The 20,899-nt window shown below is 42.0% G+C and overlaps 1 protein-coding gene across 4 annotated transcripts in view; it reads left to right on the top strand.

Moving 5' to 3' along the window:
* The window catches only part of setd2 (SET domain containing 2, histone lysine methyltransferase), a 132,731-nt gene that overhangs the window by 21,021 nt on the left and 90,811 nt on the right, over nt 1-20,899 (top strand). For all 4 annotated transcript variants that reach the window (XM_063057175.1, XM_063057157.1, XM_063057148.1 and 1 more), the window contains one exon: nt 11,852-11,971. In XM_063057175.1, coding sequence (XP_062913245.1) covers nt 11,894-11,971 — 78 coding nt within the window. In that variant the 5' untranslated portion in view covers nt 11,852-11,893. The remainder of the gene's footprint in view (nt 1-11,851; nt 11,972-20,899) is intronic.

Here is a 20,899-nt window from a genome sequence, read left to right as displayed (position 1 = left end):
GCACACGGTTCCACAGTCTTTCGGTCCATCTGAGATGAGCTCGGGCCCAGAGAACTCACCGGCGTTTCTGCATAGAGTTGATGTATGGATTCCTCCTTGCATAATACCGTTTCAAGTTGCATTTCTGGATGCAGCGACGGACTGTGTTGAGTGAGAATGGTTTTCCGAAGTACTCCCGAGCCCAGGTGGCTATAATTGTCACAGTAGCATGACGGTTTCTTAGGCAGTGCCGCCTGAGTGCTCGAAGATCACGCGCATTCAACAGTGGTTTCCGACCTTGCCCTTTATGCACTGAGATGTCTCTGAATTCTCTGGATCTTTTCACAATATTATGTACTGTAAATGTTGAAAGACCTAAATTCTCTGCAATCTTGCGTTGAGAAATGTTCCTTTTGAACTGACTAACAATTCTCTCACAAATTTTGGCACAAAGGGGTGAGCCACGATCCATCCTTGCTTGCAAAGACTGAGCCTTTGATGGATGCTACTTTTATACCCAGTCATGATACCTCACCTGCTACCAATTAGCCTGCTTAATGTGGAGTCTTCCAAACCGGTGTTAATTGAATATTCTCTGCACTTTTCAATCTTATTTTAACTCTGTCCCAACTTTTGTTGAGTATGTTGCAGCCATCATATTGTAAATTTGTGTATGTTTACAAAATACAATTAAGTTGGTCAGTCAAACTATTGAAAATCTTTGTACTTTTGTCAGTTAAATAAAGGTTCACGTGAATTAACATATCACAGATTTTTGTTTTTATTGCATTTTGGAAAATATCCCAACTTCTCTGGAAATGGGGTTTGTACGTCTCTATAGGAAGTGGTTTTGAAATTCTCACATTAGCTAGGGGGATTTGTGACTGATCCAAGTTTGGCTGTTGGGCAGCCAGTTTATCGCTGTAAAGGGACTTCAGGAATTAAGTGAGATAGTACAGACTTGCGTTAGCATCCTAAAATACTGGATGTGTTTCTTCCTCCTCAGATGAATGTTTCTAGCATTTTCTGTTTTCCAGATGTGTGTGAAATTAGATAATTTCTGTAAATATTTATCCCAACAGTTGATCTGTGAATGCAGAGACAGGTGGAGATCTTTTCTGTGAATCAGCATTTGCCAAAACTGCTGGTGTGAAGCCATCAGAAGTAATTCTCTGGCCATACCTGGATCTGTGTAATGAGCAGGGTGAATCCCCTTGAGTTGGATGGTGGGAACAGACATTGTCAAAGTGCCTTTTATTTACTTTTACAAAGACTTGAATGCAAAGGTGAATGGTTCAGTCCAGCTGCATCACAGACACACGAAGTCATTTGTGAACTTGATTAAAGGAATTTTAGTACAATGGCAGAGCACAAGCCAGATTGGAGGGGATCAAATGTAAGAGTTCGGAGAGAGATTTTCATGAGCTTGGGATGCAACTGAGTGCTGAAGATGTGGAAGTAACTAGAATCAGCAATTGTACCAAACGTATTAATTTAAAAGAATAAGGATTGCAGTCTAAGGAGAGGACTCTCGGGGCTTGATTTAAACCCTGAGATTTTATGTATTTTGGGAGGCTCTAAAGTTATGAAACATGCCATGTGAATGCAAATCTGCCCATTTATTTGTTCTTTAAATAGAGCCAGATCTTTGATGTCTACCTGATTGGTGAGCAACCATGTTTTAATGTCAAATTCAAGATATGGGACCGTTAATTCAGCTCTCCAGTATTGCACTGATGAGTTATCTTTTATACTTTATAGTTTATTGTTGCCAGTTTAGACTAGAATGTACAATCATCACAGCGATATATGATACTGCACTTCCTGCTCCCTGGATCGTAAATATTAAAAATTTAAATTATAAATCATAAATAGAAAATGGAAAGTAAGGTAGTGCAAAAAAAAAACCGAGAGGCAGGTCAGGATATTTGGCGGATACGGCCCAGATCCGGGTCAGGATCCGTTCAGCAGTCTTATCACAGTTGGAAAGAAGCTGTTCCCAAATCTGGCTGTACGAGTCTTCAAGCTCCTGTGCCTTCTCCCGGAGGGAAGAGTGACGAAAAGTGTGTTGGCTGGGTGGGTGGTGTCCTTGATTATCCTGGCAGCACTGCTCTGACAGTATGCGGTGTAAAGTGAGTCCAAAGACGGAAGATTGGTTTGTGTGATGTGCTGCGCCGTGTTCACGATCTTCTGCAGCTTCTTCTGGTCTTGGACAGAACAACTTCCATACCAGGTTGTGATGCACCGGAGAAGAATGCTTTCTACGGTGCATCTATAAAAATTAGTGAGGGTTTTAGGGGACAGGCCAAATTTCTTTAGTTTTCTCAGGAAGTAAAGGTGCTGGTGGGCCTTCTTGGCAGTGGACTCTGCTTGGTTGGTCCAAGTCAGGTCATTTGTGAGATTGACCCCGAGGAACTTAAAGCTTTTGACCTGTTCCACTTGCGCACCACCGATGTAAATTGGGTCGTGCGGTCCACTACTCCTTCTGAAGTCAACAACCAATTCCTTCGTCTTGCTGACGTTGAGAGATAGGTTATTGTCTTCGCACCATGCCACCAGGTTCTTAATTTCCTCTCTGTACTCAAACTCATCATTACCCGAGATACGGCCTACAATTGTTGTGTCATCAGCAAACTTACATATTGAGTTTGATGGAAACTTGGCTGCACAATCATGGGTGTACAGTGAGTACACCAGGGGGCTAGTACACAGCCTTGTGGGGCACCGGGGCTCAGAGTGATTGTAGAGGAGAGCTTGTCCCCTATTTTTACAGCCTGGGTCCTGTTTGTGAGGAAGTTGAAGATCCAGCTGCAGATCTGAGTGCTAAGGCCCAGGTTCCGAAGTTTAGGAATCAGTTTATTTGGCATGATGATATCAAAGGCAGAGCTGAAGTCAATGAAAAGGAGACTTACGTATGCATCTTTATTCTCCAGGTGTTCTAAGGAGGAATGTAGGGCCAGAGAGATGGCATCTGCCGTTGACCTGTTGCTCCGGTAGGTGAATTGCAAAGCATCGAGGTTGACCAGTAGGCTGTGGTTGATGTGTGCCGTTGCCTTCTTAAAACACGAGGGGATCTTAGACTGAATCTAGGGTTATGCTATATGGTTAAAGAAATTCAGTGAGACTTGAGCATATATGCTTCCAACTCAAAAGCAAAAGTACTACTCTCCAGTGCTGGAGGACCTCAGCAGATCAAGCAGCATCTGTGGAGGGGAATAAACAGTCAATGTTTTAGGCTGAGTCCTTTCATTAAGGCTGCTCTGCAGGAAGCTGTATTCCATGAGGACTCAGACGTTATGGTGAATGGGAGTGACAGTGAGGAGGACCTGTTTCTGAAAATATTGTTTGAAAGGACCTGAAAAATATCTCGAATAATCAAGATAGCCATCTCCACAAAAGAGTTCTGCTCCAATAAAAGAAAAGAAAATTAAAATGCATAAAACATAAGTATATTCAAAATATATTTTGATGACAACCCATTTGTGACCAATTATAAATGTCTGATGTTATTTTTGAATCTTTGATCATTTGTTGCTGATCTATTTATTTGAGTATCAATCTTATTAGAAGCACTCTCAACTCTTGAGTCCTAAGGTCTAACATCCCATTTCAGGGTGATGTATGTGTGTGTGTGTGTATGTATATATATATTCTGGTGAAATACTGGAGAAATGCTGCAGTTCTGGCAGTTGAGAAATTTGGATGAGATTTTAAACCAGGCCACAGTCTATCAGTGTATAAATAAGATCCCCTGGCAACATTTCAAAGGAGGGCATTGCAGTTATTCCTTAGTTCATATTTAATTCTAAATTAACATTGTATAGATAAGGATATTTTTTATTATCTATGTATTCTCATTCTGCCCTGCAGAGCTGATGTACGGTTAGAATGACAATAAAGTTTTTTGAATCTTTGAATTTGAATCTTGAATTCTTCTTGCATGCGTTTCTAGCATTTATAACTGTTTGAAAGTACTAATTCGCTGTATACTACATCAAGCATATCAAGATAATGAAAAGTGCAAACCTCTTTGTGACTTTCTTCTTTTACTATATCACCACACGTGACCTAGTGAGAAATCAGCTGTTACCTATCTATGTAATAATCTGTTTACTGTTTTCAGTATATATAAAATCTTAATTTGAGAGGGAAGATCAGTAGTGAATGGAATTGGGGTTGAAGGAAAAACAAAAGTGGCCCAGTTGGGAATATTTCACTACTAGGTCAGAAACTATTTCCTCTTAGAAGATGAATATGTAACCTTGAGATTAAAATGGATTAAAGATTTGTGTTGACCCTTACCAATGATAAGAATGAGAATCGGGTTCAATATCACTGGCATATGTCGTGAAGTTTGTTATGCAGTTGCAGTCAATTGCAATACATAATTAAAAGTGTATAAGTGTGTGTGTGTGTGTGTGTGTGTGTGTAAATGTATATTTTTTTATTTTAAAGTTAAATTAAGTAAGTTGTGCAAAAAAAGAGGGAAAAAAAGTAGTGAGGTAGTGTTCATGGGTTCAGTGTCTATTCAGGAATCAGACGGCACAGGGAAGAAGCTGTTCATGAATCATTGAGTATGTGCCTTCAGGCTCCTGTCCTTCCTCTCTGATGGTAGCAGTCAGAAGAGGGCATGTCCTGGGTGATGAGGGTCCTGAATGTTGGATGCTGCCTTCTTGTGGCATCGCTCCTTGAAGCCATCCTGGATACTGGGGAGGCTAGTGTCTGTGAAGAAGCTGACTCAGTTTACAACTCTGCAGTTTACTTTAATTCTGTGCAGTTCGCACTCCTCCCCATGCCAGACAGTGATGCAGCTAGTCAGAATGCTCCATAGTACTTCTGTAGAGATTTGCGAATGCCTTTGGTGACATATCAGATTTCCTCAAACACCTAATTAAATATGGCTGCTGTCATGCCGCCTTTGTAACTGCATCAATATGTTGGGCTCAGGATAGACCCTCAAGAGATGCTGGCACCCAGAAACTTGAAATTGCTCAACCTTTCCACTGCTGAACCCTCGATAAGGATTGGTCTGTGTTCCCTCGTCTTACCCTTTCTGAAGTCCACGTCAATTCTTTGGTCTTACTGACATTGAGTGCAAGGTTGTTGCTACGATATCACTCGATTAGCTGATCTATCTCAATCCTGTATACCTTCTCATCACCATCAGAAACTCTGCCAACAATAGTTGTATCATCAGCAAACGTATGAATGGCATTTGAGCTGTGCCTAGCCACACAGTCATGGGTGTAGAGCAATGGGCTCACATCCTTGAGGTTCATTAGTGTTGATTGTCATCGAGGTGGAGATGTTATTTCCATCTGCACTGACTGTGGTCTTCTGGTGAGTAAGTTAAGGATCCAGTTACAAAGAGGAGTACAGAGGCCCAGGTTTTGGAGCTTTTCAATCAGAATTGTAGGAATGATTGTGTTAAGTACTGAGCTGTAGTCAATAAGCAGCAGCCTGATGTAAGTATTAGTATTGTTCAGGTGATCCAAGGCTTCATGAACAGCCAATGCGATCGCATCCGCTGTAGACTTGTTGTTGTGATAGGCAAATTGCAGTGGGTCCAGATCTCTGCTGAGGCAGGAGTTGATTCTCAAAGCATTTCATCACTGTGGATGTGGGTGCCACTGGACAATAGTCATTAGGCAGCTCACCTTGCTCTTCTTGTGCTATGGTATGATTGTTGCCCTTTTGAAGTAGGTGAGAACTTCCAGTGGTAGTGAGAGATTGAAAATGTCTTTCAACACACCTGCCAGTTAGTTGACACAGGTTTTCAGAGCCCTACCAGGTACACCACTGCAGTCTGTCACCTTGTGATGGTTTACCCTCTTGTAAAACGTTCTGAGGTCAGCCTCCGAGACAGGGATCACAAGGTCACCAAGTGCTGCCGGGATCCTCATGGGTAGTTTTGTTCTCCCTTGTTTTGTGGGAAGTAATGGCTTGCAAACCCTACCAGAGTTGATATGCATCTGATTCCACCTCTAACCTCAATCAGAATTGGTCTTTTGCTCTCGAGATAGCCCTTCGTAAATCATACCTGACTATAGTGTTCTCGTGCAGTGTGTTGAAACTCTGACTAAACACCAAGTTGAACCAGAGCCAATGAAGACAGAGTCGTAGTAAGGTTAATCATTTACTGTTCACTCTTCCACATTAACATCATATGGTGAAAACTTTGATTTAAAAAAAAAATACAAACATACAGCGTCTGTTTCATTCTGGAGTCCACGCGCGCTCTCTTTTAGCGAGTGTCTCCAGCCGCCTCGAGTAGCGAGCGGGGGGGGGGAGGTGTCCTGTCAAACTGCCGCCGGGCTCGAACCCACCCCGCGTTTGAAATTGAAAAGCCGACACACGTGCACCACCCAAACCGCTGCTTCCTCAACAGAACTGCGTTAATATTTTTACTTCAAATACTTTCATAGGAACTTACGGCATTGCTTCTATAATGTTTCTTTGTGGGTAGACACGAAGCTCTTCACGATCATGCTGCACGCATGGCACCCACCTTTACACCTTCCCAAACCGGAGGTTACCCATAAGACACAGCGAAAGCGGAGGTGACGTCATCACATACCATGATCTACCATAGACAATGAATTTACCTTTGTTATACTGTAACTTAATTATCAACTTTTAACTTTAACTAGAAAATAGTTACAAACAAATCATTTAAAGCATAGACCCAACAAAGTCAAATAAATGCCTTAAGGGCAACACACTCCCCGCCTGACCTTTGTAAGGTCACTATAACATGGTATAGAACTTTAGTCTCTAGATCAGTCTTTAAGTGGAGTAGAACAATCTCTGTAACTGGTCTCAGGTTTCCTTTTCAGGGTTCGTTGTAAAGATGTGAACCGGTTGACTGCCTGCTCTTTGTTGTGCTTTCTTGATACACGCAACACTTGTGGAGGGCTGAGAAATTGAATGGTGGCCTCTCTCTAGCACGTTAGTCTTGAGCGTCTTAACTGTCGGTTTGTGTACGTTGCCAGGGCACACCTCTCCTATCACCACCCAGCCCAGATCCAGACGTTGGGCAAAGGGGGCGTTGTGTGGTCCATTGACCTGCTGCCTGACTTTGTGCACCCTAAGAACATCTCTTCCGAGTAGCAGGAGTATTTCTGCTTCCAGATCCAGTTCTGGGATGTGCTTGGCAATGTGGTGGAGATGGGGTTGGTGTAGCACTGTGCTTGGCGTCGGAATCTCGGATCGGTTATTTAAGATCTCATTGCACTCTAAGAGTGGAGGGAGACTGATGACGACTTTGCCATCCAGCGACTCGAGCTGGAAGCTTTCTGCCTTCTTGCCATATGTTTCTGCGATGCCAGAGCAAGTTCTGAGGTAGTATGGGAATGGATTACCCTTTACGCTGAACAACTCGAAGAACTCTGGTCTCAGTAGCGAGCGGTTGTTCTGGTCGTCCAGAATTACATAGGCTTTGATGGCCTTGTCTTTAACTCCCTTAGGGTACATCTTAGTGAAGCAGATCTTTGAGCACAAATGGCTCGACTGACCTGGACTGCAAACTTCTGTGCAGCTTGAGCTGACAATAGTTGTATCAGAGTGATGCTCTCCCTCCCCGCCATCCTCTTGTGGGAGTGGAGGAGCTTTGGCAGTTTGCGGTGACGGGCCAGGATGCATGGCTCCATCGTGATTAGTGATGTTACATTCCGAGCACTTTATGAGGAACGTACACTCTTTAGCAAGGTGGGAGGTAGAGGAACAGCACTTAAAACATATTCTTTTTTCCTTGAGAAGGGCCTTTCTTTCGTCAAAGGGTTTGTTTCAAAACATTCTGCATTTTTTGAGGGGGTGGGGTTTGTTGTGCAATGGACAATTCTTGTTAGGGCATCGTTGATTGTGGAGACTTCGGTTTTATGCACTGAGATGGGTTTATTGATGACAAAATTGTTCAAAATGGGTTTGACTGGGTTGGTGTGAGTTGTGGTGCTGCCTTGATTCATGAAGCTAGGGTCGTTTCGCCTCCTTGCACACAAACCTACTAAAATACTCAAAGGGAGGGAACCGACCACCGTTCTCTTCCTTGTACTCTGAGCCAATAGACACCCATCTTCCCTGCAGCTCAAATGGAAGTTTGTCCACAGTTGGTCCAACTCCATGTGAGGTATCCAGATACGACAGGCCAGTTAAATAGCCATCTTCTTTAGCACCTTGAATCTCCATGAGTAAATCTCCGAGTTCTCGTAATTTAGTGTGGTCCTTGGCTGACACCCTAGGAAAATTGTCCAGCCGTTGAAATAGCACCATCTCAATAATTTCAGGGGCCACATAGCACTCCCACAGTCTCTCCCATGCGTTGTGTAAGGCTAGCTTGGGGTTGCTGACGTACACTGAGCGTATGCGTTTCACCTGTTCACTTGATTCCTTTCCCAGCCATTTAGTCATAAGGTCCAACGCTTGGATTGCTGTGAGCTAGACTCCGCTGGTGGCGCTGGTGAATGAGGAGTACAATGTATGGTAACTTTCAGGCTTATTGTCAAACTGGTACAGTCTTGAGTTGACGAGGTCTCGTCGCGCTAAATACTGTGTCAAGGGTTCTGCTGCAGGTGGCGTGCTAGCTGGGGGAATATGTTGGGGGACATATGACTGAGCGTGTACGTTCATGATGAGATTTGATGTTCTGACTTCGGCCTTTGTCTCTGATCTCGCCGGGTCTGGTAAGTTTGGTGTCAGGAAGTATTCGTAGTCAGCCCTTTCATACTTGACTTTGTGGCAAGGTTGCAATTGTGAGTTGTCTTCCCCAGGTGGACGCGATGCAACGAAGCTTCCCTGTGATTTCACAAGATGGGACGCCAATAGGCAAATATGGAGAGGGAGAATGAATCTGCAGGTCAATTTGATATTGGACATATTTACTGATGCGTTCCAATTTGGTCCTTTCTGACATAGATTTTCCTGTTTTGTTGAGAACGTACATTTTTTCAGCATTTTCCAACAGTTGTGCTTCCACCGCGGCCACATCAGCTCCTCATAGCATCAGCACCTCTAACTCTGTATCTATCCTTGCCTTTTCCAACTGCTTTTCCACTTCTCTGGCAGCTTTTTCCATTTTCAGTCTTGCTTCTTGGTTACGTATGAGGCTCGCACCTTGGCGGCTTCTGCTTTAGCTCTTACAAGGGCAGCCACACTTGTCGACGTCCTACTGCTCTTGGCGCTGAGTGCAAGCGACTTGGTGCTTGATCGCGAAGCCATGGTACCACTTGTCAAAACACCGAATGATACCGTATTTTCACTGTAGTGTTCTTGTGCACTATGTTGAAACTCTGACTAAACACCAAGTTAAACCGGAGCCAGTGAAGACAGAGTGGTAGTAAGGTTAACCATTTACTATGCACTTTTCCACATTAACATCGTATGGTGAAAACTGTTGACAAGAAAATTCAAACATACAGCGTCTGTTTCATTCTGGAGACCACGCGCGCTCTCTTTTAGCGAGTGTCTCCAGCCGCCCCGAGTAGCGGGGGGGGGGGGAGTCCTGTCAAACTGCCACCAGGCTCGAACCCACCCTGCATGTGAAATTGAAAAGCCGACACACGTGCGCCACCCGAACCGCCACTTCCTTAACAGAAACCGCGTTAATATTTTTACTTCAAATACTTTCATAGGAACTTACGACGTTGCTTCTATAATGTTCCTTTGTGAGTAGACACGGAGCTCTTCACGATCATGCTGCACGCATGGCACCCACCTTTACACCTTCTCCAAACCGGAGGTGACACATAAGACGCGGCGAAACCGGAGGTGACCTCATCACATGCCGCGATATACCATAAACAATGAATTTACTTTTGTTATACTGTAACTGAATTATCAACCTTTAACTTTAACTAGAAAATAGTTACAAACGAATAATTTAAAGCGAAGACCCAACAATGCCTTAAGGGCAACACACTGACCTTCTTGTATAGTTGTGGATCACCAAACTTGAATGCCACAGATTAAGCTCTCAGCAGACAACGATCTCCTAGTTCAGCCACTACTTTTGATTCGGGTATGTACAGTATAAGACCATAAGATATAGGTACATTGTCATAGGCACACACTCATCCTCACAGGTTTTACTAAATTAACAACTGTGGCGTATTCATTCAGACTTGAAGATGAATACAGTCCACCAACTCAAAGCAGTGAGTTGATTTTTAGAAGAATATAGTTGATTTTTCTGTAGTAGCTTATTTAACAAGGAACATTGCATAACTGTGGCAAGGGTCAATAAATCTTTAATGACACTTGAGAAAACCGTCATTTGGAGTTGATCATGACTCAGTAAAGCTCTCAATTTTGAAAGCAATGTGACTTCAAACCCTCATACCCATCATACAAGTACTGAAGTCCAGAATCCAGAATAATGCTTTTGTCCAGTAAAAAGACAATGCTGCAGTATTGAGATGCTAATTTTCAGATAAATTGTTAAACATTTCTGTCTTCCAAGATAATAGTTAAGACACCATTGCACCTTTTTGAGAAAGAGTAGAATTCTATTTGTTTATGCATCACCTTTGGAAATGCTCTTAACCAAAAGATCAGTAGTTCAGATCCCACTTGAGATGTTTGTGCACAATCTAGGCTGACCCTTAACAGCACTGAATGGTTATTCTTCAGTCAGCACATAAATAAACTGGTTAATATATTAATTTAATGTAAGTAAAAAGTAATTCACTTGCTGTAAAGTATTTTTGGGATGTGCTGAGATCTTTGTTTATTGTTCATCTGAAAGAGAATGACTGCAAGTATGTGGTGTTCCTTCCTCTGCACAAGAGTTGGCAGAAATGTAGCTTTTATGGAAAAAATGTGCATGTGTTGAACGTGTTCTTGCAGTTTGAATAGGTTGGAAAGTCACATTCATCCAAGATCTGTTTTCTGAAGAGAGTAATTAGAGGGTGTCAGTATGTATTACACAAAACAAATTCATTTTTGATGAAAATAAACTGGAAGATGTTCATAAGGATATGAAAGAGCACTGAAAGCTATTAAAGTTGCACGGTAAATATGTTTAAGAGCATGTAATTTGTTTGTAGAAAATTCTCAGAAGCTTTGGGTAAATTGAGAAGCCCAGATATAAATGTTTTACCAAAGTCACTCTTGAGAGAAAACTGCAAATGAGGAAAGTCATACAGATCACCTTAATTCATCCCCTCAGCTGATTCCTCCAATTTTGTATCCAGTTCATTATTGAGTGATTCTGGAAGTTTTGCCTCTACCACTGCTTGGGAGGTCATTACAAAGTATGAAGCTTGAAGAACATTTTATGTATCTTTGCCTTTTACTCATTTAAGTGCCAGTGCCTGTACCACCATTTTTCTGATTTCCAGGTGAAAACTGGTTTGTGTGCCCTCTTATTTCTGCATTAAAAAAGATGCGAGTACTTTCTTAACTAAAGTAGAACCAGTTGTGTGTTTGGATCACAGTAGTCAAACTGGTTTAATTGAAGTGCCTCTATATAAAAGAGTTTTGGTGGCTTGTCAATTTCTCATCTTACAGATGGCAAATGGAGGTTGCCTGGATGCCTGATTGTGTAAGATACTTGACTTAACGACAGTGGAAGTACAGTTGTATTGCTGAAGGCAAAGGATTACTCAGTAATAATCTGGCAGAATTAAGTCATACAGTTCTACTTTTCTAATGCCATGTATCCAATTTCCTTTCAATGCCCAGAAGATTAATCTTTGAGTTCCTAGTCAATATTAAGCAATTCTTGGCAAATGTTTTCTTTACTATGTGACCTATGTGTGACCATGCAGACAAGTATCACATTAAGCATTCAGTCTGTATCATCAAAGTGATGATTTGCACAATGCTTTGACTATGAGACGTTCAATTTGTTGACTTGTCTTTCATGTCTTCTCACAAGGGCTCCTGCCTCTCCTCGCCCTCCATCACCGACAAGGGAAGGATGGACCGAACTGCATATGTCACCTGGACTATCGATGCCTCCCCAAGTTCAGTCCACTGGAGACATGCTTACGATGGGGTGAGACAGTCAACTCCTGTGATTACTCATGCTTTTAATTAAATGTTCCACAGTTCTGCATCCAAAATTGGATGTTCCATGTTTATGGAATCTATACAATATGAAGATGATATGAAAATATTTTTCAGCAATTATTTCTATAAAGTTGTACGAGTATTAATTGACTATAAATTTACTTTAAAACCTAGCTCTCATGTTGACATTGGAGAATGCAGACATGAACCAGGCTAGAAATGGCAATATCCTTCTAAGTACTGAAGTCTGAGGAGGTACTAATTTAGGTTGAAATGAAGACGATATAACAGCATTCTCATGAATTTTATTTTGTTAATAGGTGTATATTATTTTCTGATATTAATCCAATTAATTAACCTGTCAATTCAGTATAATTCCCAATTTCTAAGTTATCTAATTAATTACATCCTCCTTGCTGGGAGACACTGCAGGACTTCAAACTTATAGGATGGTATAAATAAAGCATAGTATTGTTGCATTGCAAATTTCCATCATAACTGTATTAATTTAAAATAGTAATATGTAAGTGAGGATAGTTTGGAAACTGAAATGTATCGGCAATTGTTTGCCTCCCTTATTTCCACTTTAACCTGAAAATGTTCACTTTAACAGGGTAATAACTTCCCATGGCAATGAACATGAGGATCAGCCTTTATTCCTGATTTGCATGTTCATTGCCATGGGAAGCCATTACTTGTCAAAGTGAATTATTTCCTGTTCTCGCAACATACTAATTACTCTAAACATATCTCAGTCCTGATCAACACCAGCTATTGTAATTTCATTTTCCAATTAATATTTATGCAGCGAGTTTTATAAAGTTAGTCACTCAATGCGATTGGCTCAGCTTGCATTTTTTTGCGGTGTAAGAATGAACCTTGCAGCCGGCATCCTTTTTAATGCATCCATGTTATTCACCTCAAATATTCAAAGTACTATAGCATTCTTCTCCTCCTCCTCCTCCTCTGAATAAAGATGTTCTGTCCTGTTTATTTTGAATGAAATGCTCAAAGGGACTACGTGACTTTTAGGTCAACCATTTTACTTTGCTATGTTGACAAATTGTTGCAAAGCACCGCTCTTCACTCTGTGCACTACCGTGGGTTTCCTGCACAGAGTCCCTATACTTTCAGTTCTCCTTCTCCTCAAAGACCCTTGGTTTTTGTAATAGGTATTGAATCCCAACTCACTGATCAATGCCCTTTGAAAAGAGAACCTATTACTTTTAATGGTCTGGGTCTCCGTGTGACTGCAGTGTATTTTCTTGGTTTAGTGAAAGCATTTCAATGTATTTTAAACTGTTTTCTTACAAAGTGGTCAATGTAATGCCTAGTCCTCAATGGTAGAGGTTATGGGAGAGGGGCATACTGTATCTGTAACCTTGGTAAATTTCTGAAGCACAATTTTTAACATAATTTATAAAACAGCCTATTGAAAAGGGTGGCACGTCATATTAATAATTTTAGACTTTAGGACCTGTACATGAAAAATATGAGGCCAAATTATCGATCCTAGAGTATATGATTCTGTGTATCTTAAAGGTACACTGGTTGTCCTTGATGTGTAATGATTATGCTAATAATAATAATTTTATCTTTTACTTGCAAGCATATATGTAATAAATCTGACTCGGGAAAGGATCAGTGTTATAGCCACTGATTTGAAGTTATAAGTATTGTATAAAATCTGGGTGTGTGTATAACTGGATAAGAGTCCATGCAAATGGAGAACTGAAGGTGTCGATATAAATAGAGGTAAGACATTAATTTGTAGGAGGAGTGTAAATAGCAAACAAATGTGAGGAATTCAATTTTGGTAGTATGAATAATCAAGCTATGAACTACTTGGGAAATCAGTGTCCAAGTTACACGAAAGGGTGCAGTGAAGAAGAGTACAAGTCACTAAAGACATTTCTGGGGGTAGTAGGGGAGAAATAAGCCAAGTGTTGAGAGAATCAAGGAGCAGCAAATGTATGTTGGGCTTGTAACAAGCCACAGTTGAGAGTACTCTGAACAGTACTGGTCACAGTGTTTAATAATGTCAAATATAGGAGGGGTTTTTTTTTACCTTTAATTCTCTAGATTCTGGAACTGTTACGGCAAGTCAGAAAACAGCAAATGAAACATACTCTGGGGATAGGAAAAGCAGCAACAACAGTGCAGTTAGCCTAGATTCAGTGTTGTGGAAAATGCTAGTGCTTGCTGTTGAATGATAACGGGTGTTACTTGTTTATCTGTGCTTTAATGAAAAGATATTATAATAAGTTTATATTCTTGAAGTATCCCATAGAATAAAAGGATTTGCAAAAAAACTTTGATTATGTCATATGTAAAAGGTTACTACAAAAGATAAGTTTAGGTCAAGATTATGCCAAGCTGTGATGTCCAGTGATGTCATGGCTCAAACTTAGTTGCTGTTTTTTTAGGTTCATGGCAATGGTTTTTGGGACACTGCAGTGCGTTAGAGGCCAGGTTAGGGTTCAGGGACTGGGATGAGGGAGAATTAGAGGTCAGGGCAGGAGCCGGTGTTCATCATCCTCTGTCGAAGGTCAGCGATCTCAGAGGTTGAGTCTGCAGGAACTGAGGAGACCAATGATTTTCACATTGGCTATCCCTAGGCCCTGGATTGAAGATCTATCCAACTGGGAGATGCAAAGGCCAGTGGATCCCACCACACCCCCGCCCCCAACTCCCCCACCAGGTCACCAGAGTAAGAAATCTGTGTGTCTCCGGAGGTCAAGTCCTGGATCGATGAATCCTGGCATCAAGGCCTGAAGGTCAAACCCATGATAAGCAAGTCCTGGGTCAAAACCCAAATGTTAAACCTGTGATTGGATATTTACGGATTTGATGCACAGAGATTGGCAAAGTCTGGAGGTAGAAACTTGAAGGTCAAAGCCTCTGTGTCAGCTTGTTTGGAGGTCAAAGGCCTGGTGTTTGTGAGTCTAGGGCTAAGGACTGGAGGCCTGGAGCTGGCTTGTCTTGGGTTTAGAGGTGTGTGTGTGTGTGTGGTGGGTGGGTAAGACTTGGACATCCCAGTTTGCTGATACAAAGATAGGAGGAAACAAAGACTACAAGAGGGGGTCAATGCAAGTCAAATTAATAACATGATTGGCAGCTGAAGTGTAATGAGGGAAAATAAGCAGTTGTCCAGAAGTTTGGTAAAGTTTTGGCTTCCTAATTTAAGAAAACATTTACCTTGGAGAGGGTAAAGCAGAGATTTGTTGGATTTATTCCTGGGCTGAGGAGTTGTTTTGAAAGTCCAAATGGACTAATATTTTCTATAGTTTTGAAGAATGACAGGTGATCTCATTGAAGCATATTTAAAATTCTGAAGAAGTTTTAAGGATGATGCCATAAGCTTATTTCAAAGACAACATGGCTTAGAACTAAAGAGTATTGAAAACAGTGTTGACCATTTAATACTGAATATGGTGAATCTTTTGAACTCTGCTTCCAGCTTTCTGCAGATACTGAGTCATCAACTCTATTAGAGGATTAAACATTTTTAATTCTGGGAAAATTGAGGATTATACTGTATGTTATTTGGCCAGTGTAAGACTGCACCTGAAATATGGTGTTCAGGCATCATGTTACTACCTAAGGCGAATGAAGAGAGTACAACAAAGCTTCAGCAGATTATTTCCTAGGATGGAGAGGTATTGGTCTAACAGGAGATATTGAACAGGCTGGGACAATAATTCTTTCAGAAGAAAAAATACAACTTTGTTCTGGAGCTATACAGAATAGATGTAGGGATGATGTTTACCCTGTAAAGGGTATTTAGAAATGAAGGTCGTAGCCTCAAAATAACAGGTCTACCAGTTGAGGTAAAATGATAGGAAATCTCTTCACCCAGATTGTGGTGAATCTTAAGAATTCTCTGTCTTGGAGAGTATGGAGCTAAGATATTAGGTTTACATGATGAGCCCATGTTATGGGGATTTTGTGTTCTTAGATGTCATGTCATCTGCACATGCATCAAGAAACTAGTTTTAAAAATTTTTTACTTTGTTAACAAATTTACATGAGAAATTTTATTTAATTCCATGTCTCAAAATTATGGGTTATAATTTGTCAATTTTATAATGGTGGATTTTTGTTACCCACATTGCTATAATGCAGTGGTTACCTGTACAAGAACACGATAAGGCAAAAGATCAGCTCTGATTCTATTGAATAGGGGCACTTAATCCTACTGCTTGAACCTTGAAATAATGTCCAGAAGTATCAGGTTGTTCTAGAAAAGATGAGACAGATAAACTGTTAGAGATCCTTGTAGAGGGAAGGGCAGAGGAATTCATTCAAATCCAGGATTCCATTTGTCATTAGTAGTACCTATTAGAAATTAAGTCATGGGTTCAGTGCCCATTCAAAAATCAGGTGGCAGAGCGGAAGAAGCCATTCCTGAATGGTTGAGTGTGCCTTGAGGCTTCTGTACCTCCTCCCTGATGGTAGCAATGAGAATAAGGCATGTCATTGGTGATGGATGCCGCCTCTTTGAGGCATCACTCCTGGAAGATGCCCTGGATACTATGGAGACTAGTGCCCATAATGGAGCTGACTAAGTTTACAACTCTGCAGCTTCTTTTGATCCTGTGCAGTGCCCCCGTACCAGATGGTAATGCAGCCAGTTAGAATGTTCTTCATGGTACATTTGTAGAAATTTGCCAGTGTCTTTAGTAACATACCAAGTCTCCTCAAAACTCCTAATGAAATATATAGCTGCTGTAGCTGCAAACATATGTTGGGCCTAGGATAGATCCTCAGAGATACTGACACTAGGAACTTGAAATTGCTCACTCTTTCCACTTCTGATCCCTCTGTTGTCTTACTCTTTCTGAAGTCCACAATCAATACTTTGGTCTTACTGATGTTGAGTGCAAGGTTATTGCTGCAACACCACTCCACTAGCTGATATATCTCACTGCTGTACACCCTCTCATCACCATCTGAAATTCTGCCAACAATAGTTGTGTCATCAGCAAATTGATGATGACATTTGAGCTGTGCTTAGCCACACAGTCATGGGTGTAGAGAGAGTAGAGCAGTGGCTAAGCACACATCCTTGAGCTGACCTTGAGCATCCACGGCCTCCCCTACTGTAAAGATGAAGCCACACTCAGGTTGGAGGAACAACACTTTATATTCAGTCTGGGTAGCCTCCAACCTGATGGCATGAACATTGACTTCTCTAACTTCCACTAATGCCCCACCTCCCCCTCGTATCCCATCCGTTATTTATTTATATACACACATTCTTTCTCTCACTCTCCTTTTTCTCCCTCTGTCCCTCTGACTATACCCCTTGCCCATCCTCTGGGTTCCCCCCCCCCCGTCTCTCTCCCCAGACCTCCTGTCCCATGATCCTCTCATATCCCCTTTGCCAATCACCTGTCCAGCTCTCGGCTCCATCCATCCCCATCCTGTCTTCTCCTATCATTTTGGATATCCCTCTCCCCCTCCCACTTTCAAATCTCTTACTAACTCTTCCTTCAGTTAGTCCTGACGAAGGGTCTCGGCCTGAAACGTCGACTGTACCTCTTCCTAGAGATGCTGCCTGGCCTGCTGCGTTCACCAGCAACTTTGATGTGTGTTGCTTGAATTTCCAGCATTTGCAGAATTCCTGTTCCTTGAGCTGAGCTGGTTTTGATTATCAGTGAAGTGGAGATGTTATTTCTGATCCACACAAATTGTGGCCTTCCAGTCCCTCTAATGTAAGTACATTTGCAGGCTATATAAATAAGCAGTTTTTGCATTTGAACAGCTTGGCCATGATACCAGGCGAAGGCTGTCCCAGCCTCTGTTAAATGCTGCCCTACATTGCAGCACTCCTTCAGTATTCTGCTGAAATGGTGCCTTGTGAACTGTCAGCTCGAATTATGAACTTAAGGCTCCAAAGCATTTGACAAGAGCACAACTTTACATATCAGTTTGAGCAGTCTCCCCTGAAAGTTTGTACTGGCTTTGGGATGGAGCAGAGTAAAGGTTACTTGGAGCTAATCAGGGGAACTTGTTGTATGTGTTACACCAGCGGTCCCCAAACACCGAGCCGCAGAAGATGCGCTACCGGGCCGCGAGGAAACGATACGATTTGGCGATAGGAGTCAGCTGCACCTATCCTCATTCCCTGTCACGGCCACTGTTGAGCCATTACGCATGTGAGGTCATTACCCGCGCGTCATCCGTTTCAGCACGGGAAGAAGATCAACTCCTGGAGCTTGCAAACGACGGCGGGCTGAAAAGCATGTTTGACATAACATCTCTGCCGGCATTATGGATCAAAGTCAAGGCTGAATATCCTGAGATAGCCACAAAAGCACTGAAAACATTGCTTCCATTTCCAACATATCTCTGCAATGAATGCAATGAAAACTAAATTGCGGAATAGACTGGACATAAGGAACCCCGTTCGAGTATCGCTGTCTCTTGCCACCCCTCGATGGGTCCGTGTTGTTGCAGGAAAACAAGCCCAGGGCTCCCACTGATACAGCAATATTGATGTGTTGCAATGATTTTAGATGTTCATACGGGGAAAATATGTGCTGCGTGTTTAATATCCAAAAGATACTTAAAATGTTATGATGCTATTGACTTATATAACTATATAACAATTATAGCACGGAAACAGGCCATCTCTGCCCTTCTAGTCCATGCTGAACGCTACTCTCACCTATTCCCACCGACCTGCACTCAGCCCATAACCCTCCATTCCTTTCCTGTCCATATACCTATCCAATTTTCCTTTAAATGATAATATCTCTACCACTACTTCTACTGGAAGTTCATTCAACATTTACTTGAAGCTCCCCTGCCCTCCCCTGATAATTGACTTCTCATTATATTCATGCGAGGAAAATATGTGCTGTGTGTTTAATATTAAATTCGTTAGATAAACCCTTTTAGAAACGAAATTGAGTGTATTAGCTAATTATCTATATTCTGATCGTGATTAACACCCCCCTCCCCCTGAACAGAATCGCCGAAAGTGATTTGTAGAAAAAAATCGTACACGCATGCGCAAGTAATGCATGCGCACTGGTGTCCGCGCAAGGCTTCATGGTCATTGTAGTCTTCCTCGGGGTAAACCCAGCGTATTTGACTGCTACTCTTGTCCACTGGCAACCGCCACCCCCCCCAGTCGGCCGGTCCGCAGTGCGAAAAAGGTTGGGGACCCCTGTGTTACACTACCAAATGCTGGAGGAACTCAGCAGGTCAGGCAGCTTCTGTGGAAATGAATAAACTGTTGACGTTTCAGACCAAGAACCTTCATCAGGACCGGAGAGGAAGGGGGAAGAAGCCAGAATAAGTATGTGGGGGGAAGGGAATGAGTACAAGCTAGAAGGTGATAGTGAAGTTGCATGAATTTTTCACACAACTCTTTTCACAGTTGACATGCTTGAAGTATAATCAATCTGAGATAGTATCATAGAATCATGAAGCACAGAAATAGGCTCTTGCACCTCACCTTGTCCATGCTGCCCATGATGCCTCTCTACACTACTCCCATTTGCCTGCATTAGTCTTGTATCCCTCTTCCCCTTTCCTGTCAAAGTATCTGTCCAAATGTTTCCACTGCTTTCTCTGGCAGCTTATTCCAAAACTGTATTTGCCAGATAGCGTGGGAGAAGCTCACCCCTGTATTTAAAACAATAAGATCAGACGCTATGTGCAGAGAAACTATTTCCTGTAGTGATCAAATCCAAAACAAATAGGAGTAATCGGAAAGAAGTATTATTCATTAGTGAAATCAGGAAACAATTTTTCACAAAGTTTTACAACTTCAAGTGTTCTTGATGTCTCTGGAAGCTGAATGGAGAGATAAAGTGAGAGGCAACAGAAAGCTTAAAGTCAACACCTAAAATGCTGGATGAACTCAGCAGGTCAGGCAGCATCTACGGAAAGGAATAGGGTCATAGACCCCTATGGTATCAACCCAAAACATCATTTAGTTATTCCTTTCCATAAATGCTGCCCAACCTGCTGAGTTCCTCCAGCATTTTGTGTGTGTTGATCTGAATTTCCAGCATCTGCAGAATCTCTTGTGTTTATAGAAAACTCAGGGTCACACTTTCAATTTGACCAAAGGTGTTCTGCAACTGTATTAACACCAAATACAGAGTACTAAATTGAAAAGAGATGCAAATGTCCCACTGCTTTACCTGGAAGAAGTGTTTGGATGGTGTGAAGGGGGAATTGTTGCATCTCCTGCAGTTGCTCGCAAAGCTACTATGAGAGGGAGAATGTTGGTGGAGGAAGTCTGAACTAGCCGCAGACAGAATGGTCAGTTTGGAATGCTGGGAGGGTAGGGGATGAGACGATGCATCCGGTTGTGGTGTTGTGTTGAAGGTGGCAGAAATTAGAGGAGGTTTCTCTGAATGCATAAGATGGGAGTGGGAGGAGAGAGCTAAGGAACAGAAGTGTGGGTAATGACTGAGAACCTTGTGAGCAATGGTGGAAGGGAGACACAATTAAGGAAAGCATCTCTGAAGCACTTGAAAGTCTAATCATCAGAACAAATATGACAGAGCCAGAAACACTGGGAAAATGGATTGGAGGCAAGATGGGGGAGTTGCAGTGAAGATAGCAATACAGTTGGTGAATTGTAATATATTCTAGACAACAAACATTCCCTGAGATGGAGATGCAGAGGGGCAAGATTCTGAGTTGAACCATATGGAAGTGAGAACCAAGTGGAAATTTTAGCAAAACTGATGTAATCTTCAAATTCTGTGTGACTGCAGAAAATTAAGTTGTCACAGTATCTGAAAAGATGAGAGACAGCGCCCAAGTAGGATTGATACCAGAGATCTAGACAACTAAGAGTTGGTAGTGGGAGACAGAGGAACAGTTACAGGATTGTCTTGAGTCAGAGGACTGGGCTATGTTCAAGCATTCATTTGAGGATCTGAGT

The sequence above is a fragment of the Mobula hypostoma genome, chromosome 1 (genome assembly GCF_963921235.1).
Source record: "Mobula hypostoma chromosome 1, sMobHyp1.1, whole genome shotgun sequence".
NCBI lineage: Eukaryota > Metazoa > Chordata > Chondrichthyes > Myliobatiformes > Myliobatidae > Mobula > Mobula hypostoma.
This window is presented reverse-complemented; position numbering and strand designations above follow the sequence as displayed.